We start from the raw sequence: 24,144 nt of genomic DNA on the forward strand, positions 1-24,144 counted from the left end.
TCTTAGTTGTATTCAAGTCATTATTAAAAGGGACAAAGCGCAGATTCCTATGGCATGTCCCAAGATCCCTTTGATCCATAAAGGACAAGCTAATAGATTTCCTACACAATTAGATGTAGAATAAGTTGATACCTCTTTTACAATAATAAGGAAATCTTAGCTCATAGTAAACTATCCCATCCTGGAAATATAAAATTCACTCAGAAGAGAGTCATAAATAAGTTGAAATACTTGGTTTTGGAGGTATATTATATAAAATGAATCACTCTAGACTCTGGTCTCAATTTTAGCATTTCTTTTCACTTTTCACTTTTCAAATTGGTTGGTACTTATGGTAGCATGGATACTTTGACATCACCATGATTTAAATAATAAGCCATTGTCAAGATTCCATTTTAAAAGGATCTAGATATAATTTAGAGATTTTCCCCTTTTCATGTAGCTTCTGATATCCTTCTACATATTTTCCCCTTAATATGATCAGTATTATAGTGAGCAGCAAATCAAAAAGAAATAGAAAACAGGGAAAGATGAGAAATGAAAGAGAAATTGTGGCCATATGATGATAACCCAATTAATAGACTAGGAGTATTTCTTATACCTGAGAGAATTCTCACAGAACTGCTAAGGCTGATGGGCCACCCGTCTTTAAGCCAGGCAATTGAAGGTAAGGGAATTCCTGAAGCTTCACAAGTCAGGGACACTGAGTTCTTCTCCACCACACTGATATTTTCAGGTGTCCCATGGTTTCCCATGATGCTTGGAGGGGCTGTAAGATAAAACAAAAGGAATAAGAAAAGCAAAGGAGGGTAGTTAATATATATCAAGTACCAAATCCTAAATTTATTGTTACTAAGAAGACTTCCGTATACTAACCAACAGTAAGCAAAATAAACATTCACATCTTCGATCTTACTATTTGTAGTAATATTTTTAGTGTAACATTCCTGAAAGTAAAAATGTCACCTTTTCCTCACTAATAGCAATAAATCTCTTACGTATTGTTATTCTAATGGTGGTGAGTGATTTCCTATGAATCATTCATCTTTTCAGTAAACCTCTAATATAGATTCATGACCTTCTTATAGGCAGGATTTTCTAACAAATAATTATAATCTAAAAATTAAAATAATATAACAAAAGATACTTAAGGTTGACTCATTTGCTCTTTTACATTCAGATTCCTTAAAGCTTTGGCTCATACATTGGTTGCAAACTAGAGGAAAGTAAAACTGGATTTTGTGTGAGTCTTGACTAAATTCAAGTTATATTAGATGTACCATCATTTTTATAGATTTAAAAATTTCAATTCAAATTCTATGCATACAAATAGGTGTCCCTGAGAACATAATGCTTGGTCTATTCCTATGCACATTTATGACTCACTAAAGAGAACATTAAAGCTGACTCCACTATAACTCATGACCAACTGATGCTGAGTCAGCAAGCTCTCAGGAACCTAGGTTTATACTAGCCAAGACAGCTGATTTGGAAAACAAAGAATCAAAGAATAGCAGTTGGGGTAGAACTCGACGAGAAGTACAATTATCAAAGACAATTATCTACTTCACTATGTGCTTTCTTAAAATAAAATTCAATACATGCTTCTTTCAGCAAGGTAAGAAATGATAGGTCAGTCATAGAAGGATAAGTGATGAGATTGTTCTGGAGAAGTAGTGTGTATGCAGAAAACAATAGACTATAAATAAAAGACTCAACACTCAAGACCTTTATCTCCCGGCCAGGATGCTACAGATTATATCAGCCAATGAATAGACCTATTGAGCTTGTTATTTACACTTACTATGTACACTTAAGTCATATTTTCTGTCGGTCATGCCTGCTACATTTACAGCCACACACACATAACGGCCTGTGTCAGATACATGAATATTTTTCAGCTGAAGGATGCGACCTTCATCCAATATCTCTATTCCCCTTCCCTTGGTCAAGGGGCGGCCATCTTTCATCCAAGTCACTGTTGGTTGAGGAATACCCTGCACCTCACACTCCAAGGAAATACTCTTCCCTCGAGTCACAATGATTTCAGTAGGGTAGCTGCCACTGTTGGATATGGTTGGTCGAACTGCATTTAAAAAAAGAAAGAGAACAAAATAGGAAATGTTTTCTTCAGTTTTACACAGAAAATTCCATCAGTCAAAGTTAAATTCAGTTTTGATGTCAAAATATTAACTCCTAAAGAAAGACCTAAGACTAACAGACATGGCATTGCTATGTTGAGAGGTAGAGTTCTTCTCCAGTGTTTCTAAATGGGTTCATACCTAAAACAAAGCTATCAACGCACTAAGGAAAGAACGTCACGTTTGCTACTTTACCTGTTTTTGAAAAGTTTTACAAATATTTGAACTTATCATTTGCAGAAAACTTTATCGTATTAATTTTAAAATAGGTATAATAGCCTAGCTCACAACTCAATGTCTATTACCAATCCCTTTTTCCCCTCCACCTTCTATTACAGGAGTTGAAAAGAGCTGTGACTATTTCCCAGTTGTCTCTGATCATTGAGGTGGCCACATGAATCTATTTAGGACTAAAAAATCTAAATAAAGGTCTCTTGGCAGGGGCGGATGGTCTAGATTTTGTGAACTTTTAGCTCTCCCGGTAAAAGGGAAAAATATAACATTTTTTATTGAGGTAAAATTGGCATGTGACATGTAAACTTCAGGTGTACAACTCTGTAATCTGATATCTGTATGCACTACAAAGTGATCACCACCAAAAGTCTAGTTACTGTCTTTCACCATACCATTGACCCCATTCACCCATTTCGTATCCCCACAACTTCCCCCTGATAATTATCAATCTGTTCTCTGTATCTGTGAGTTTGTTTTTGCTCAGTTGGTTTTCCTTTTCTTTTGTTTTGTTTTTTAGATTTCACACGAGTGAAATAATACAGTATTTGTCTTTCTCCATCTGACTCACTTCACTTAGCAAAATAACCTCAAGGTCCACCCATGTAATAATGGCAAAATGTCATTCATTTTCATGACTGAGTAGTATTCCATTACACACACACACACACATACGTATGTATGTATACATATATATATATGTTATATATATATGTATACATACACATATATATGTATATATATGTATATATGTATATATATGTGTATGTATACATATATATATAACATATATATGTATATATATATGTATACATATATATATATATGTATACACACCACATGTTTATCCACACACACACACCACATCTTTATCCATTCATCCATTGATAGACACTTAGGTTGTTTCTATATCTTGGCTATTGTAAAAAATGCTATAGTGAACACAGGGGTTCATATATCTTTTCAAATTAGTGTTTTTATTTTCTTTGAAAAAGTACTCAGAAGTGGAATAGCTGGATCATATGGTAGTTTTATTCTTAATTTTTTGAGGAATCTTCATACTGTTTTCAGTAATGGCCATACCAATTTACATTCTCATCAACAGTATATAAGAGTTCCCTTATTCTCCCATCTTCTCCAATTCTTATTGTTTCACTTTTTTATAATAGCTATTTCTAATAGTTACGAGGTGATATTGTGGTTTTGATTTGCATTTCCCTAATAATTAGTGATGCTGAACATCTTTTCATGTGCCAGGTAGCCATTTGTATATCTTTGGAAAAATGTCTATTCAGATTTCGCCCGTTGTTTAATCAGGTTTGTTTGTTTGTTTGTTTGTTTTTGCTGTTGAGTTGTATGAGTTCTTTACATATTTTGGATATCAATTCCTTGTTGAATGTATGATTTGCAAATATTTTCTTCCATTCAGTAGGTTGCTTTTTCATTTGATGATGGTTTCCTTCACTGCACAGAAGCTTTTTAGTTTGATACAGTCCCATTTGCTTATCTTCCCTTTTGTTTCCCTTGCCTTTAGAGTTGGATCCACAAAAATGCCTCTGAGACCAATGTCAAAGAACTTACTGCCTATGTTTTCTTCCAGAATTTTGGTATTTCAGGTATTACATTCAAGTCTTTGATTGATTTTGAGTTAATTATGTATATGGTGTAAGACAGTAGTCGAAGTTAAAGGTTTTTTTTTTCTTCTTTTTTTGCATGTGGCTACCTGGTTTCCATTATCATTTATTAAAGAGACTGTCCTTTCGTCACTGTATGTTCTTGGTTTCTTTGTTGTAAATTACTTTGTTCATATACATGTGTGGGTTTACTTCTGGGCTGTAAATTCTGTTCCATTAAATTGTATCTGCTTTTATGCCAATGCCATACTGTTTTGTTTAGTATAGCTTTATAGTATAGTCTGAAATCAGGGTGCAGGATACCTCCAACTTTGTTCTTCTTTCTGAAGATTGCTTTGGCAATTTAGGATCTTTTGTGGTTCCATAAAAGTTTTAGAATTATTTATTCTAGTTCTGTGAAAAATACCATTGGAATTTTGATAGGGATTGCATTGAATCTGTAGATTGTTTTGGGTAATATGAACATTTTAACACGTTCTTATAATCCATGAGTTGAAATATATTTCCATTTATTTGTTTCTTCTTCAATTTATTTTAATAGTTTTTTAATATTTTTCAGTGAACAGGTTTTTCAATTCCTGGTTAAAGTTATTCATGGGTATTTTATTCTCTTAATGCAATTGTAAATGAGATTGTTTCCTTAATTTCTCTTTCTGATAGTTTACTATTAATATATAGAAATGCCACAGATTTCTGTATATTGATTTTGTATCCTGCAACTTTGCTGCACTCATTTATTAGTTCTAACAGTTTTGTTTTTTTTTTTTGGTGGAATCTTTAGGGTTTTCTATATGTATTATATCATGTCATCTGCACATAGCGAGAGTTTTACTTCTTCATTTCTGACTTGAATGCCTTTGGTTCTTTTTCTTGCCTACTTGCTGTGTCTAGAACTTCTAATACTATGCTGAGTAAAAGTGGAAGAATGGGCATCCTTGTCTTGTTCTTGATCTTAGATGAAAGGCTTTCAAGTTTTCACTATTGAGTATGATACCAGCTGTGGAAGTGTCATATATGGCCTTTATTATGTTGAGGTATGCTCTCTCTATACCTACTTTGCTGAGAGTTTTTATCACAAATGGATATTAAATTTTGTCAAATGCTTTCTCTGTATATATTGAGATGATTTTTATTCTTCATTTTGTTATGGTGTTTATTCTTCATTTTGTTAACATGGTGTATCACACTCATTGCTTTGTAAATGTTGAACCATCCTTGCATCCCTGGAATAAATCTCACTTGATCATTATGCATGATCCTTTTAATATATTGTTGAATTTGCTTTGCTAACTACTTTGTTGAATATTTTTGTATCTATGTTCATTAAGGATATTGGCCTATAATTTTCTCTTTTTTATAGTATCCTTGTATAGTTTTTGGTATCAGAGTAATGCAAGCTTTGTAAAATGAGTTTAGAAACATTCCCTCCTCTTTAATTTTTTGGAAGAGCTTCAGAAGGATAGGTATCAAATCTTTGAATCTTTAGTAAAATTTACCAGTGAATTCACCAGATGGTCCTAGACTTCTGTTTGTTGGGAGGTTTTTGATTAATGATTCAATATCCTTACTAGTAATCCATCCATTCGTATTTTCTATTTTTTAAAAAATTCATTCTTGAAAGATTGTCTGTTTCTAAGAATTTATGCACTTCTAGGTTGTCCAATTTTATGGCATTTAACTGTTGTATGGTCTTTTGAATTTCTGTTTTAATGGTTGTAACTTCTCTGTCATTTCTAATTTTATTTGTTTAGTGCTGACCAACTTATGACTGCCAACCTCAGGTTTCTCTTTATGTGAGAAAATAAACCTCTACTTTTTTAAGCAACAGATACTAGTTATTCTCTAACTTTGCAGCTGAAGTCACCTAATTTATACTGATTCCATGAACAAAAATTAGACTACCTTCAACAGATATACGTATGAGAAGAAAAATGAGCCAGCCTTAGTAATCTTGTGTTCTACTGCCATTCATTCCTATCACATACAAGCCATGTGACCTCAGTTAGTCATGGAATCTTCTCGAGGCTTAAGTTTATACTAATGTAAAATGTGGGCAATAGTTTTGTCTCATATTACAACTCAGGTAAAGACTGAATGAGATAATTACATATTTTAAACACTTTAAAATCTAATACAAATTATTATTTAAAATATTTTATTACATGTTATAAATATACCCTATGGTACAATGTCACCCCTCCTCATTCCACATGCCCACTATACTGCCCCTAACAAATTACAGCCACATTCATGTGTCCGCCATCACTGAGCTGATCTAGACAGGACAACTGTACTGCTGACTAAATAATAGCCAGAAATAAGTAACTTCTCTTGATTATGTCAGCATAATTTAAATTTGCGGGTTTTATGAGAGGTATAGTATAACTATGCCACTTCGAGTATATCTTAGACTTATGAGGAAAAGGGAAGGATGAAAAGATTTAAAGAAAATTGTGCCAAAGCCTGGCTAATCAATAACTTACTGTAAACTTGCAGACTGTAGTCTTTCTTTGCAGTTCCAGCGACATTTGATGCCACACATGTATAGAGCCCAGCATCAGATTTTTCAGCGCCTGAAATCTGTAACTGTCTGCCTCCAGGTAAAGTTCTGAATCGTCCTGCAGAATCGGCCAGCACTGGGGAACCTGCAGAGAAAGCCAAATGGCAGAATACGAAGCAAGAATAGAAAGCATTTTGTGTACGCTTTCTGATAAGTCTTTATCCTTATCTATTTACTTTTGACTTCAAGTAGCTAAAAAGCAGATGACGCTGCTTTAAAATTTAAAAAAAAATTAATTTTTTTCTGGGCAGCAGTCAGTCTCAAAAATCTAGATTTTAAGCTGTATAGTGTGGAAGTATCACGTGTTGCACATATAACATTTAATTATGCTGTCTGGTATTTTGGTATGCAAACCCCTGGAAAGTTCGTTAATAATTTGACAGGTTTGTCAAAGAAATATAAATTCATCAATATTTCATTTAGACTTAATTTCATAAATGTCAAAGGATGAAAACTGACCTTGCTTCTTCCAAATGAGATTTGGGGGTGGAATTCCACTTGACTCACAGAGCAGACTGATGAGGTTCCCTTCAATGACTGTAAGTTGACCAAGTTCATCAGAACCATATATATTTGGTGGTACTGAAAGATTAAAAAAAGAAAAAATACAAAATGTAATTTTTACAATCATTTAATATGAAATTCCTGCAACACTTGGCATGCAAAACAAAAAAGGTCTGCACTCGAATGACACAGGAAATAATTAGCTTGTGAGGTTAACGTTATTAACACCACATTAAAAGTCAGTTTTAAGACACAGACTAAATACCTAATAGCAAACTTCCCGTTTTCACAAATAGAAACTTAATTACCAAAATATTCAGAGTGGCATAAAAAGAAGCTAATTTATTATAGATATGTAGACATCTTACACCAAAAAGCAAAGGCACCTACCAAGTTTAAACTTAACCCAGTCACATGTGCCTAACCAGTTTTGTTATCTCAGATGATGTTTAGAATTGGAAAACAACAGGCATATAACACATAGTAAAGAACGAAGGTAAGGAATTTGATCTAAGAAACAGACGGGTCACCTATTCTAGACTGCGCAGCCTGCCTCTCACTGGCCTCCAGCTTCTCTTTGGAATATTCAAAGTGAATCCTGACTACCCACGCTTCTCTGAGAGGCCGAGTCTGCATTTTCTGGCTGAACTCCCTCCACTGCCACTTCTCTGGTTGTGATGTTACCAGGCAGCAGATGCTTGCTCTCCCAAACTCCTGGGAGTTGAGAAGTGAGAGAATCCTTCTCACTCTCCGGTGCAGTTTTCAGTCATTGTTCAACCACCCCTGCGAAAGCTTCTATTCCTCTGAGGCTCATGCCACCAATTTACTTCTCTTTCTCATTCTTACCACCATCTGTGAAGCACACTCTTTTTCCATTCGCTGAACGATTTGGTACTTGCTGTCGTCCATCCTCTTTACATGAAGAGCTGCTATCATTCTGTATGAACTCAGCATCCACATGTATAACCTGTCTAAACACTCTGGCTACTCAATTCCTTGATTCCCTTCTCCATCAAAGGCCATAGCCTTTTCATTACCTATAACATTTTTCCTATAAATTACAAATTTAGGCCACTCGCTGACAACTGCTCCATCTTTCCAGCTCTTCCATTCAATTATTCCCAATTCTCAATTCATCGACTTTACTGAATCTCAACTCCTTTTATCTCAGAAGTCTCCCCAGCCGCCTACTCTGGCTTACTGGCTTTTCTATCCAGCTGTGATTTCATGATCAATAGTTTCAACTACTCCTTTGCCAATAGTCTCAACCGCCTTGTACCACTGTCCTTCCTGTTTGGCAGCACAGGAGTCCTATAGTTTACCCTGTCATCACCTATACCATAGATGGAAAGTCCTACAGAAGACAATGACAATTACACGAATTACCACCACAATAAATTCATGATCACCAGCCTAAATTCTACCCTTTTCTACTTTCATGGCTTCCATTCATAGAAATATTTGCACCTCTGTACCTACAATGCAGACCCCCTCTGACTGTTTAACATCTCAACTGGGATGCCTTCCTTAGGGCCACGGTCAAACCTGACTTATCCCAGAATGAACTCGGCCACCTTTGTTCCCTCTCTGAGGGAGGGACACTACTGTCCACACAGCCCCGCTGGCCAACCCATACTGACATCAATCCTTTACTCTTCTTGTTTCCACATTTCTCCACCTAATCAATTAACCCTATTAACCAATTTTTTAAATACTTCTAGAGTTTTTCTGCTTTCTTTCTAAAATACAGATCTGAACACCCTAGTGGTATCATATCGCTGTTAGAATCAAATGTGTACTTTTGAAATTGATTTTAGAGGCTCTCCTCAATATGCCCCACTTAACCTTTCCTACCTAATATCTTCTCCCTGTCCTCTGCATCACACTATGCTCCACAGTGAATGGTGTTCTTCAGGTCTTTGTAATGCTTCCATTCTCCTCAGAGACCTAACAACCACTCATCCTTAACAGATGTCACAATCCCCTGATATATTTTCTCACAAAACTTCCTATAATAACTCTCAGGAAATTTAATTTTAATTGGCCATCGAAAGATAATTTTAGACCAGAATATAAATTCTGTGTGAACAATGTCATTGTCTTTTCTCATTAACCTCTCTATGCCTAAATGTGGCATATGCCTGGGACACAGAAGCACACTATAAATAGTTTTTGAGTGAGTCTATCTTTGATGTCTAACACTCTCTTCCCTATCATTCATTTTCGTGCCTACTGTATTGTTTTCCTCTACTGAAGTATACTTCACAGTTTATGTCTAATTTGACTTCTCTGCAATATTTGACATTATTCATTTATCCATCCATCCATCCATCCATCCATCCATCCATCCATCCATCCACTCACCCACATCCAACTTATCTGTTGTCCATGTTCTTCTGGGGACACCGTTTTACTTAGTTTCCATGACACAACTTTTACCCGGTTTTCCCTCTACCTTTTTGTTCCTTCTCAGTTTCCCATTTGGGGTCGCTTTTTCTGTTTCCCTTACGCGGTACACGTGAGAGTCATTCTACACAGGACTCTTATGTATACATCCTTTTTACTCTCTCTAATATCAGCTGCTACATGTATACTCATGTGTCCAATCTCACCTTTTAGCGGTTCTCTCTCCTAAACTGTAGGCTCCTATTTCTGACTGCATGTAGGACAGCTTCACATGGACAGCCTATAGGTATTTCTAATACAGCATTTTAAAAATGAATTCTTCACCTCACTTTCTAATTGATCATCACTACAAATCTTGGTTTTAACCTTTACTTGATAACACCTATGTTATCTTACCTATATAGGGAGTTATATGAATATTTTTACTATTTGAAAGAAATGAGAAAGGAAGAAAAAGAGAAATGGAGGGAGAGGAGAAGGAGGTAAGAGCATAAGTTAATGATACATGACTAATAAGTAGCAAATATAAATTTACTAGATCGTAAATTTTACTATTAAAAAGTAAATTTATTCTTTTATAGGGTGAATATTAGCACTTCTCATAATCTTCTTCAAGATTATTTTTAAAATGATTATGAAGATTCTTTGTTAATGTGATTTTCTACATAAATGCCTACTTTTAAAGTTTTTAAAAATTTTTTTCTCTTCTGGAAGCAAATTATTTCCTCTATTTTTATTTTAAATGTGTTTTTAAATAAACTTTTATAATCAGAGGTAAATTTTAGCTCCTTATCTCAATAATTAAAAAATTTAAAAATACAATCAAAATTGAGAGGGCTTAAAATGTTACAAATGATTTTAAAGAGGTATTTAACATAAACATAAATACACTGGAAATGGGAGCACTTTTTAATAATTGACAACCACAGCCAATGTAAAAGTTGTGATTATTTCAAAGAATTACTTTAATCATTAATTACCTTACATAGTAAAATTTCAAGCAAGAATTGTTATTCACACTGGTCAACACAGTAATTCCATTTCTTACTCACAAGTGTATGTGTTCTCTCTCTCTCTCTCTCAAACACACACCTCCACCTACACCCACGCAATTCTCATACATAATTTGGCCAATAAAAAACAAACTAAATCGGTTACAATGATTAATACATTTAGGTTCAGTGAGTCTATAATCAATTGCTCTTGACTTAATTATATGAGTATCAAGAACAATTAATACTCATATATTGATTAGTGTCTACCTATGTATTGTGATCAATTTTAATTATGGGATGCCATTTTAAGAGTTGACACAAAGAATGAAAGGTTAAACCACAAGCTTCATCATTTGTTTTACAGGGGCTGAAGACACTTACTCCAAATATTGACATTATAGTTTTTCTCAGTTTTCCCAGCAACATTTGTTGCCTCACAAGTGTAACGACCGGTGTCTTGAACTTGAGCATCTTCAATCTAAAAAAAAAAAAAAAATTATGTTTTGAAACTACAGTTTCTATTTCATCAGTAATTGGGGCTATTCTATCAATGTTATTTGTGATCTCTTATTTTTCATTTGTATTCTGAATATGTTAAAACATATAAAAAGTAGAGAGAATTGTAAAATGAATGACTATACGCACATTCAAGACTCATCAAGATTCAACAATTTTCATGTATGTCCTACTTTCTTTTAATTTCATTAATATTAGCCGTTGAAGGTCTAGAAAGGCCTTTTCAATACAATTCAGATAAAACGGCAATAAAATCACAATTTCCGTATAAGTTTTTAAGGCTTTAAAATATACAATCTTTATATGTCTAGGATATCATTCAGTAAAATAACATCTTTATTACAGGCTTATTACATCTCTTCTCCCATACTGGGTTTGTAAGCTTCTTGAAGTCAAAAATTATATTCAATTAATATCAACCTCCTAGTACTCAGTTTGGTGCTCAGTATATAACTGAATATCGGTAAATATTTTCCATGTATTTATCTGCAACATGCATCAATACTCATTCGTCATTCATTCACTGGCCGACCATTCAGCAGTTACTGAGAACCTTGTACCAGGTACTGCAGGTAGAAGATACGAAGAAGTATAGTGTAATATATGATTTCTGACTTGAGTTCACAATCTGGTTGAGAATACAAAGTATGTGAACATAAAAAAAAGTTTAAAATAAACAAGTTATAAATAATAACAAAATAATACAAGATGTAAAACAAACAGTATGTGATTGATTACTAAATAACTTTGCAATCAATTGCTAAAACATTCAAAAGAGGGAGAATCATTGAAGTTGGAGTTATCATTGATGGTATTTAGTATAGCAGGGAGCTTAGAAGTTTTCATTTCCACATAGTCTTCTCCTTGTGCCCCTCGGGGGACCTGCACACTCCAGGGTGCCTGACTGGCCTACGTGGTGGAGATTCAATGGATCCCAGGATTTCTTCACCATCATCTCCATTCCAATATTGGGATCTGTGCTCTGAAGAAATGAACTGCTAGACTCAGTGAAATCTGCTAAGACTGTTTTAACCACACATGGCTCTCCCCTCCCAGGGCGGAGGGTTGTGTTCCTACAACTGTCTCCCTCTCCCTCTATCATTCAGTCAGAGCTGAGGTTTGAGAATTCTATCAGCTGCCTTCCAGAACACTGGGCTCCGCCTCTGAGCAGGGGTGGGGCCCTTTGCAGGGGTGGGGCCCTTTGCTTGCCCCTAAACCCCATATAGCTTGACTGACTTATCCTACTTTCCTCCACCAGTGATTCTGGCCTTTCCTTCCTCAACAGCTCCATTATTACAGGATCATAATTCCCAAGGTCTCTACCCTCTTCTCTCTGACATACATCTTCATGCTCCCTCCCACTCTCTCCCCTGCTCCCGTCCTCCTTGTGTAGGCTTCTCAGGTTCCTGTGTGCCGACACCCATCACCCATTTCTCAAGACTCTTTTTGTTTGTCTGCAGTAGCCTTTCTTTACCAAAGGCTGTGAGGTGCCATGGTTTGTAGCATGGATTCTGAGGCTATACTTCTGTATTCATATCCCATTTCTGCCACTTAGGAACCATGGGCAGATTACTTAGCTAGACTTTCAATTTCTCATTCAGGATATTACAGAGATTTTATAAATGGTCTTAATTTCTAGGCTGGATTTAAATGTTAGCTCTTTTTTCACTCAACTCAACCTTGTCAAAATGATTTCCAAATATTTACTCTGTTAACTTTCCTGTTTCAGCCACATTAGCTCAGTTGCTTTCCTTAACCACGCCTTTTGTCCCATCTACCCCTCAAAAAAGCCAAGTAACCTTCCAAGATTATTCCAGGCAAACGTAATTTCACCTTTTGTTATACTGCCAAAATGTATTGTCTGTATCGTCCATTTGATAGTTAACTCAGACTTACAGAACTTACCGCATTTTCAACTAAACTGTCAGTTTTTTATATATTTATGTGGAATTAGCAGACACTGAGGGTAGGAAATACATCTTACACTTTTTCGCATCCCCACTCAGAATTCCTAGAATGGCTATTTGCTGATTGGCTGAAGACTGAAGATGAGGCACTCCTTACAATATTTCTATAATACTGTCCCAGAAGCATTTTGGATGGCTTCTAGCTACAAATATGGATAGAAAATTAAATATTTAAATCTTACGAGGCATAAAATTTAAAAATATTACAAACCTCATTAATGAAAGGGTTCCTAGAATTTTCTAATATGAAATTAGTGTAACACTTGTAAAGACAGTAAAGACAGGCAAGTTTAATCGGGGTTAATACCAGCGCTGTGAGCTTACGCATAATATAACAAGAAGTAAATGAATCTGTAGCCTTACCTTTAACACGCTTCCATTTTCAGAGATACTGAGGCCTGGTTTCTTTAGCAAGGGGCGGCCATCTTTTAACCAAGTCAGAGTAGGTGAGGGGATAGCATCACTCTGACACAGCAACTCCGCAGCTTGACTAACGAGGATGGAGATGTTCTGTTCTTCTCCCATAATATTTGGTGGAACTAAGTGAAAGACGGGTTTTCCCTCAGGATAAAATAGGCCATCACACTGCTTATCTTTATGCATCATCAGGACATATACTGAATAGTTCTATTAGTTCTTTTAAGATGTAGGATCATGATCATTCTAATACACGCTCTTTTCATTTGGTTCAGAATCAAGTGTTAATAAATCACTGATTAACGTTTTACTGTTGAGTGAAAATAATTTTCACTAACTTTTCTCTTAAAAACGTTTTAGAATGGGAGGTTCTCACCAAGGGCCCATTTAAGGAACTTCCTGAACTAGATGTTACTAGTTAAGGTTTTCAAGGTAATAAATCATTCATGAAACATTTTGGAAATAACAATGAATTGAAAGCAAATACACTTGGAATATTTATATATTTTGCAAAAGAAAATAAATTTCATTGTCACCGAGGCAAAATAAAAAATAGAGATGAAAGAGACCATCCAGTCCCATTCAATCACAATGTGTAAAGCGTAAAATGGGTTAACAGATAATAGTTTATTGAAATAACTTGACTAATTGGTGGCAAAGCTAGGCGTCTCCTGACTTGCAGTTTAGAGCTCTTTTTGGTTTTTCAAGACATTTTGTCAACTTTCTATGGAAGAAAAATGTAGAATAAATGGCACAATAAAGAACAAACTAAATCAATGACCAGCTGTACAACACACTCACGATTACATAAAAAGAGGAAATGAGCTGAAATGTTAATGAGATCAAAATCTTCAGTCCCTGGCTATAAGGTTTGTCAGATGCTGAAATGTGTTCTTGGAGAAGTTTAGGGAATCTCCTTCCTTTGGGTGTATTAAAAAAAAAAAATAGAGTAAATGATCATTTGTCTCCAATGGTTTAGGTACAGCCCTGCCAAGAATGAGAGGCTGGGCTCCATGACCCCTCAAGGACGCTTTCGGGCCTGTATTCATAATGGTTCAAATACACAAACTAATGAGGAAATCAGGCCCGTTATAAAAAAGCACAGAGGGGAATTTCCTTGGCCATTTCTCACTAAATCCTATAACTATTTAGGATTGTAGAAAATCTACCATATTTGTAGTTGTTGCTTTATTTAAGGTTAAGTTGCACTGAAAGGACTCCTAAAAGACTTTCCAAATGCTTTGTTAGAAATAAGATCTTTGTGGTGAGGAAAGTTATTATAGTCCATTAGCCATTGCTTCGGGCTTCACACTGCAGCAGCATGTGGCAACATGACAATGAATGCAACAGACTTTAGTGATGCTGCGTTTCTATAACCAGAGGTTTCTTTGCTACCACGTCTTCTGCAGAGGGAAAGGCATATGAAATGAACTAAGGGCACTTTCTTGTGCTGTTTCTGGATGCAGGACTTGTGCTACACTCAAAGGAACTGATGCTAAAGGAAGAAATGATGGGAACAGACAGAAAAGGGGAGCATCTGTACAGAGGTTCATGATGCTCCTTCTGCTAAATTTGATAGCACACAGATACCCGGCTCTCAGTTTAAAATAATCTATGGAGAACAGAAAACAGTGAGTTGTTTTTAGTACGTGACACATTAGATAAAATATACACAACTAGTCAAGTTTCAGATTCAAACTGCCATAACATTAGCAAAATCAGCACAATCAGTGCCATTTTCTAAGATATTATGAACACAGATATATTCACCAGTCTTAGCATAGAAAGCCCTAAATAGAATAGTCAGCTTCACAGCTTAGAAATAATTTCAGGTAGACTGACTGGTCTCAGTGGATAAAAAAGTACTACGACTGTATGAAAATATGTTTATCTTGGATTATTTGTAGAATTTACAAAAGGACATGAATTCTTTATGGATTCTTGTAGAAGTAAAAGTAAGAAATAATTCAAGAAAGCAGAATGCAAATTTATTTCCAAGCATGTTTCTTTCAATTATTTTTCTTTACAGCTAAGTGAGTTAAAACCAAGGGGAGAAATGCAAAGACAACAGAGCATTTGTTTCTCAAAGAACATAAATTCAAGCAAATCTAATTACAGCCAAGGATATATATTACTGAGACACATCTATTTTTTTCTGCCCTGTCTTTCATTTCCAACTTTGTGTTTAGTCTGAGAAGAGACAAAGATTCTACCCTTTAGATCCTCAGCTCCCTTCGATGTTATCCTTACTTTGCTTTGTGGTTATGCTGCTTAGAATGGGGTACGTTGTGCTTGTTTCTCATCCTGCGCATTATATTTGTTAAATTTAATTACTGAAATTAGAATTGCCATAGGCTTCTATTTGTTGAGATGCTGGGGAATGTACGATCTCTAAGAAAGTTCTCTGAGCTTAAGTTTAAAGAAAAGGTTCTACAGGAATCCAAATCATTAAAGAACTCAATTCTCTTTTTTGGGCACCTCAGAATAGGCTAAAATGTACTCTGAATTTATACCAGGGAGAAAAAATATTACTGAAGTACTTTTGTATATGTTAAGGATTGCTGTTTTACTCACTGTGACTCTTCCTACTGTCCCCACATACTACAACATAAATCTGAAGGGGACTTACCTTTGGGGCTGCACATTCTTTAGGCTCCAATTAGACACAAAGTTGCCAAGGTTACTACCACAAATATAGGAATATAATGCATGGAAATAATACTAGTAGTGGAACATACACTGTAAACTAATTTCAGATTAAAAACCTGGTTTAATTTTACACTTCTTTAGTAGCTTGTTATGCATATATGTTTCAAATGCTAAACATATATACACATTCTCAAACACACACATATTAGTTAGCCTCTTGATTTTTTATAACAGATCCTAGTTTTCAGACCAAAAGGGTGGTAGGGGAATATCTCAGTAAATGATAAAGAAGAATGATGCACATCTTTATAATTCCTGGAAAATAATCAGCTCTTTATCATCTCCCAGGTCCGCTTTTGATACTGACCAATATAGAAATGCAGCCAATCCCAATTTTAACTGCTGCATGAAGCCAGTGACTACTTCCCCTCCGCTCGCTTACTAACGACTGAAGGAGCTATTGTGTCATATACACTGATTGATTGACGCATCGATCTCTAAGGATATTTTAGATCGGTATACTCTAGTTCTTTATGAAGCATCAAAGAGGCCCATTGAGGGAAGGAGTTAGAATCCCTGAAGTTGGGCATTTTAAACCCACCTGTCATCTTGGACAGAGAGCACCAGCAAAGCAGGAGGTTGGATACAGACTCACGTCAACTGCTGAGGGAACAGCAGAGAGATGCACAGAGAGCCCTTTGGCAGTCTACTGATGCTAACTAGGATTTTTCAGCTTAATTAGAAATGTACGGTATGGTATCCATGTTGCAACAACAGGCCTTTTTAAAAAATTATGACTTATTATAAAAGTTATTTGTAATAATTACATTTGTTTTTGGCAAACTTAAAAAGAAGTCAGCCCATATGGTCTGGAGGTTAAAAAAAAAAGTAATATGTTTGAATAGGAGAGAATTATTTGGACGTGAAATGGGACTTAGAAAAGAAGGCCTGCGTGGAGGGCCAGGGAAGGGAGGGAGCAATTGGCGGGATGGTTTTATGAACTATAAAGATGTCAAACCGATGTACTGTATACTTGAAACTAATTTAAATAAATAATTTTTTTAAAAAAAGGAAAGAAGGCCTGCATTAAACAGATATTCTTTGAGGGGCCACAGAAGAAACAAATTCACTATTCCATGAACCAAGGAATGTAATGCAAATAAGACTTTGAAAAAAAGCCTGAAAGAGTTCTAAATGCAAATGCATTAACATGTGGAATGACAAGTGTAATCTTTGGATGGAGGCCAGTGAGGCCCCAGCTTTATTCTGGGGGCCGTTGCTGAGATGGAATCAGACATCCCTTTTGTACTTTAATAGCTGCATCATAGATAGGAAAAAAAAAAATTCAATTTTGTCTGAGTTTACACGTGGATTAACTTTTTTTTTTTTCAATTACGGGTGACATCCAATATTATTTTACATTAATTTCAGGGGTACAGCATAGCAGTTAGACATTTATATAATTTATGAAGTGATTCCCCTGATTATTCCAGGACCCACTTGACACCACACATAGTTATTACTATATTATTGACTATATTCCCTATGCTGTGCTTCGCATCCCCTTGACTACTTTATAACTATCAATTTGTACTTCTTAACCCCTTCACCTTTTCGCCCAGCCCCCCAAGCCTCTCCCACCTGGCAACCCTCAGTTTGTTCTCTGTGTCTATGAGTCTGTTTCTATTTTGTTTATGCTTAGTTTAACTTTTGCTTCTCAGATAGCCTTTAATTCATAGACATAGTATTGCCTATAAAATACGCTGACTATAAGTATAATTAAAAAATGATAAAATCAAAGCCTCTAGTAGAATAGATCACGAGAACTTGCTTTAGGGAGGAGACTGCATCTTCCAATTGCAAAGCTGCTCTCCATGTCACATTCCTCAGGAGGCTCCAGAAAACCAGCACCCTACATGATGGGTGTATGCATTTTCATTGCTTAGAACTTTAATAAAATAAAATTAGTTAAATGTGAGGCTGGAAGGGAAAATTTGAATTAATCTTGTAGTATCGTTTCTATTGTCATAGTTATTTGTCAAAAACTTCCTTTAACGTTCCTCAATGATCTTAGGATTTAAACACAGCTACATCGGAGAAGAAATAATTATTCAAATGTCTCACCATATACTCTGAGGTCAATGTCCCTTTGTTTCTCCCCAGCTGCATTCACTGCCACACAGGTGTATCTCCCCGTATCACTGATTTGGGCGCTGGTCAAAGCTAGAATGCGGCCCCCAGACAGAACCTATCAATGATAACAAAGCTAAATAACCAACATGCCCTCTGAGAACAGTACGTGTAAACAGACGTTTTCTCTTATTTTCTGAGGTCGATCAATTGACATTTGCCTGCGATTCCTACTTGGATATTTTAAAGTGGGCAAGCATCATTGACTCCCCTTCTCATCTTCTCTGTGGAAGAAGACTGAGGGGCCAGAACCAAACTTGGTAATAACCACTGAAAGCAAAGTCTCTGTGTACAAGATCAAACGAAGGTCCAATTTCACCCATACGTAGTACAGAGAAAGACAAAGCCACCAAGGGAGAAAGACAAGAAGAGGTGGATATAGGAGGAGCTAGTCCTCCTTCTAATTTATCTTCGGGAGAACAAGCAAGAAGTTAAAATTAACAGCAAACTAGCAGCCAAATAAATTAGTTACATTCATTGCCTGTTTATCTCATTGATCTAGTTGAATCTCTAAAATATTTACTCTAAATCTTTTATGATCCCAAATTCTGCAAGTATCGGATTTTCAAAAACAGCTAAAGTAGAACGGCGGGAGAACTCTCTGCTAGGCAAAATAAAATTAAAATACACTTTAGATGAGACACACATGTTTCTGTAGTTTTAATTTTGAGTCAGTGTAAAGCACTTAAATTTTTTAGACTCTAATTTCTCATAATGTTGCCTTTTTTTTTACTTTATTATTTGATGATTTTGTAGAAGTACATATACTTTACATGGTTTTCTGATTCATTATTATTTCTACACATTTAATTCTAAATTCTTCCAAGAAATTTGGTTTTTGTCGTTGATGAACATTTCTTTGTGTAAGGTATCTCTTGCCGTGGTGATGGGGAACGGGGACGGGGAGGTAGACAATCTCTAAAACAAATGGTCAAAATAAAGCACTGCCTATGATATAAGGGAACTCTTAGATAAACTGAGCTTTAAATTAATTGTTTAGAAATCCCTATTGTGTGTCTACAGTATTTACGTGTATGTGTACGGCTTTGGATAACATTTGTGAATACTTGTTCTCCAGATCTTTTTAACAGCTTTACCTGTTCGTACTTCCTGTACTGAATAATCATGTAGTAGATTTCACTGAAGGAATACCAGAGAGTACCTGTATCCCATTCGCGAAACCAGAGACAGGGCTCCCATCTTTCAACCAGGTCAGACTTGGGGCAGGGATACCTCTGGCTTCACATTCTAACCTCACCAGGTGATTAACCACCACGGCCACCATGTTATTGCTGCCAGAAATTGACGGGGGCACTGAAAGGGAATAAAAAATATGAATAAAAGTAAGATATATAAACACCACAGAAGATTTCACCTCAAAATAATGAAAATTACATGTAATGTCCACAGTGATGTGTTCTTACATCGGGTTTTTTTTCTCCCCCAGTAAATTCTTCTACATCTCTTTTTTGGAATTCTAATCACATCTATCTTGTGATTAGTAGGGCAATTATCAGTTTCTCCATCTTACAGATAAGGATAATAGGTTTTACTACTTTGTTTAAAATACAGTTTTTGATGCCAGAGTGGATTTTTATTTCTTAATTTCCAGGCTTGTGTGTGTGTGTGCGTCTGTGTGCCCATCCATCCCTCCACTCTATCCACTTCAGTATGTTAACTACCAACTCCTCTTAAAAGCATTATTGGAGATAATAACTTGGAGTCATTTGTTTAAAATTATGATTCTGATAGATAATCATTTACAAACGAGTTATTGTCATTAGCTGGTAAGACTGTTGATGACTATTTCAACAATTCATCTAAAGAAAATTTAAGTTGAACAGCATGTGAAAACAGGTCTAATAGAAAAGTGCAAATAAAAATGTTTATCAGTTTTAGAACACTGCATTCTTAAATAAAGATGACTTTAACATGCTGTTAAATATTCACATTAGGTTTTTATGGAAGAACTTTATCATTTTGAATGTGTCTCTACCGTAAGATGAATCTAGGAGAAGCAGCACTAACCATGGACCTGCAGACTGTAAAATAACTCTGTAGCTCCAGCTGAGTTGATGGCCACACACTTATATATGCCAGCATCTGTGATCTGCGCACTTTCGATATCGAGGATTTGTCCTCTGTTTAAAAAAGTCACACTAGTGGAACCTGACAGTGGACGATTATCTTTGTACCATGTGATAGCTGCAAGGGAAAAGAAGCGAGAAGCCCATTTATTTAATTTTTTCCTTTAAAAGCTCAATATATACACTCAATTGGAGCTTAACTAAAATAGTAACAATTGCTTTATTCTTATGCTTATCATTTCAGTTTAAATATCTTTTTAGGGTTGATTTTTAAGAAAAGGTAACACTAAGAAAAACATGAATAGCCAAGCCAATAAAAGAGTCCTGAAATTAATTTATAAAAAAATATTCTTTATTTTATCTCTAATGTATCAATATCCTCTGGTACAAACTTTTAACTGATTTTCTTTTTGTTATCTATATTGTCTCATCTATAAAAATTTTGTCTATGTATCTAATCAAAACCAAACACTATACACACTATTAGCCTCAAAATATTTATATTATTACCAAGTCATATGAATAACTAACCAGTGGTGAGAATAAAGAAACAAAATAGTAGCCTCATCAAATGCCTGATTTATAAAGATAATCAATCTAGACTACATAAAACTATATTTTTCAACATAATAGTATATAAAATATTATTGTGTTATTACAGTAAGGACAATAAGACAATTATCCACATATTTCAACATCATTTAAATGGGTAAAGTATTTCATGTAGTTAAAAGCAATGAAAATTCAAAGGTATCATCTACCTAATGATATCCTTTACTCTTGAAATGTATTCTACAATCTTCTCTTTATTAGTACTTACTATATTATGCTCATAAACAGACTTAGCTATTCCCAGAAATTTTAAAATGTGAAGTTCAAAGTCCGCACATAATCATACCAGGCAAGGGATTTCCAGCTGCCTTACACTCCAGCTGTACCGGGCTGTTTACCACCACGGTCTCATTCAGCATCTTCCCTGCATCCTCCAGGCTGGGTGGTTCTGCAAGAAGCCCCAGAAGATAATTAACTCACATAAACAGGGTATTTAAATTGAAATTGTTTTCTCGGTGTGAATTATCGTTTCTTTCTTTCACATATATATGCTGATATATTTGGAATAAAACTATACTATTAAGTAAAATTGAAGAACAGGATGAAAAAAATATCTTAATAGTTTTTCCGGACCATCCATTTCTCTGTGCCCAGATAGGAAAATCCTTAGAATTGGAGATTATCAGATTAGTTCAAAAAGTTAAAGGAGTATTTTTTTTTATGCCAATAAATTTGATTGGTCTGATGATGAAGTTCCTTTATACTAAGAAGTAATTTGTCACATGTGAACTCTTCCAATGAAGGAGAAATCACTATTTCTCAAAATATCTGACTTTATCTTTGGATAGTACTATTCTAAACTGTTTCAGAGAAATTACAATCATTTTTTGTTTATTACCTGTTTTTTTTCTTTTGATTTAAAAGTTACAATTACATCATTAGCAACGTAAAACAGGAAAGTACATTTTAACTTTAAATAATCATAGGTAACGCTGTTCTGTTATTTAATATAGGAATTCAGAAAGTCTAAGAAGCATGGTATAAAAGGAATAACAGCTTGGAACAGCAATGTCTCGGGTGTTCACTATCCCAAGGAGCGTAGATGGGATGCCAAGATGAAAAAATTAGAAGTAAACTATAGGTCTTATTTGGAGATGGTGCTGTAGATATAAGTTAATATTGAAGTTTATAAAATATACGTTTTATAAATTTAACTCATTCAATACACTTGAGCCCCTCACAACCACCTCATATACAATCAAGCAATTGATCCATTAATTTAGCAAAAATTAAATAAAGAAGGCAGAAATAAAATCAAATGTATAAATCAAGAGCATAAATGTAAGTGACTTCATTTTCTTGTTCAATAGGCAGAGAGTTATTAACATTATTGGGGGTTAACAGATTTTTTTTAAATTAAAAAATCCAAGTAAATAAAAAAATAAATTTTAAAAACTCAGAAAAATGTTCACAATAAAGAGCCTGAGAAAAGTATAACAGGACAAGAGTGATATCAATTTTTGGACAAACTGGTATACGAAGCAAAAATCATTAAATACAAGTAACGTGCTTTCTATTGATTAAACTGTTACAATTCATGAAAAATCCATTATGATGACAATGCTTTATGCATCAAATAATAAAGCATAAACTAATAAAAAGCAAAATCTAAAAGTATCATATTTTAGTATACCTTTCTCAGAAATTGACTATGTAGCAAAACAAAAATAAAGTTATAAAGGACTTGAAAAATAAAATAAACCATTGACATTCTGTGTGTATATGTGTATGCATGTGTATTTATAATTAACAAAGAATAGATATTCTTTTCAAATTTTATTTTGAATATTTTCAAAAGAGACTATATATTAGGCCACAAAATGTTAATAAAGCATTTATACCACAATTTAATAAAACTATAGTAAAAATGCCTAGAAATCAATAAGAAAAATATAAAGCTTTCTACATGGAGAAAAACCTTATTAAAGAAAAAAATCAAGATAAAAGTATAAGATTAAAAAAATAAATTATAATGAGATACATTAAAATTAAAACCTACAGAACATCACCAAGCAGTAAATACTCAAAGAAAATTTTATTAATATATTGAAAACTAAGTCTTTATTAATATATTAAAAACTAAGAAATAATAAAAATAAATTTTCTAAGCATTCAACTCAGATTCTAGAAAAAGACCAATTAAATAAAACAAAAGAAGTCAAGAATAAATAATAAAAATAAAAGCAGAAGTTAGTACCAAATAAAACTAAAAGCAAAAACAACAAAAAAGGCAATAAAATTCAAAGCTGGTTTTTGACAAGTTTAAAATAAAGTCTGTCCTCAGAAGTAGATGCCTTTGTGGGTCACGTCTCTGTTTTTCTGGAAGTTACTCCTAGAGTCAAAACGTAGAACCAACTCTTTTTCGCACCAATAGCTCCTTTCCATTCATCTAATTCAATGTATTAACCCTTTTTTTTTTTTTTTTTTTTTTTAAAATGCCTGGAATGTTTCTGTGTTCTGCACTGAATTCTGATTTACGATATGGTATATTAAGGGCAAAAGACCTTTAAACATGCATGGCTCTCTGACATTTTCAACTGGAAAGGAAAAATAATTATTCTATGGCACATTCTTTCAAAACAGTTATTTAAATATTCACTTAAAGCCTTCTGGACTGAAGTGATCATTGAAGGCTTTGACAGACTATGAAGCTGCAATAAAACAATATGGTAGGAATAAGAAATAAAAGGGCTTTGGAGGAGGTTGGTTATTTTTCAGTCCATTAGAGAACTTAAAGAAAAAAAGATTAGATGTCAGCAAGAACGGCAGAGTAAGAGCTCCAAAAATCCACTCCACCATTAAAAAAAATAAATAAATAAAACCAAGAGCACTGGAATAGTGTCAAAAACAACATTTTCAGAACTCTGGATTAGTAATCAAAAACTTCCCACAAAGAAAATGCCAGGCGCACATGACTCTACTGGTGAATTCTACCAAACATTTAAGAATAATTAACATAAACCCTTCACGAACTCTTTCAAAATATAGCAGAGAGGGAACATTTCTCAAATCATTCTAAGAGGCCAGTTTTCCATAACAAAAACAGACAGAGACAGCCAATAAAAAGACACTACAGACCAAAATGCCTTATGAAGACAAACACAAAAATAATCCATAAAATACTGGTAAGGTGAATCCAGCAACATATAAAACAGATTATGCACCATAACTATGAAGGGCTTATCCCAAGAAGGCAGGGTTGGCTTAACATGTGAAAATCAATTGATTTAATCAA

General features: G+C 34.6%; 1 protein-coding gene across 3 annotated transcripts in view; it reads right to left on the reverse strand.

Annotated features, from left to right (window-relative positions):
• HMCN1 (hemicentin 1) overlaps positions 1-24,144 on the reverse strand; it is a 460,798-nt gene that overhangs the window by 117,336 nt on the left and 319,318 nt on the right. For all 3 annotated transcript variants that reach the window (XM_039881236.1, XM_039881237.1, XM_039881235.1), the window contains exons 37-46: positions 21,196-21,297; positions 20,239-20,415; positions 19,373-19,524; positions 18,145-18,268; positions 13,318-13,493; positions 10,853-10,949; positions 7,026-7,148; positions 6,490-6,651; positions 1,805-2,086; positions 602-769 (exon numbers count right to left, since the gene is read on the reverse strand). In XM_039881236.1, coding sequence (XP_039737170.1) covers positions 602-769; positions 1,805-2,086; positions 6,490-6,651; positions 7,026-7,148; positions 10,853-10,949; positions 13,318-13,493; positions 18,145-18,268; positions 19,373-19,524; positions 20,239-20,415; positions 21,196-21,297 — 1,563 coding nt within the window. The remainder of the gene's footprint in view (positions 1-601; positions 770-1,804; positions 2,087-6,489; positions 6,652-7,025; positions 7,149-10,852; positions 10,950-13,317; positions 13,494-18,144; positions 18,269-19,372; positions 19,525-20,238; positions 20,416-21,195; positions 21,298-24,144) is intronic.

This window comes from Pteropus medius, unplaced genomic scaffold, assembly GCF_902729225.1.
Source record: "Pteropus medius unplaced genomic scaffold, Ma_sr-lr_union100, whole genome shotgun sequence".
Lineage (NCBI taxonomy): Eukaryota > Metazoa > Chordata > Mammalia > Chiroptera > Pteropodidae > Pteropus > Pteropus medius.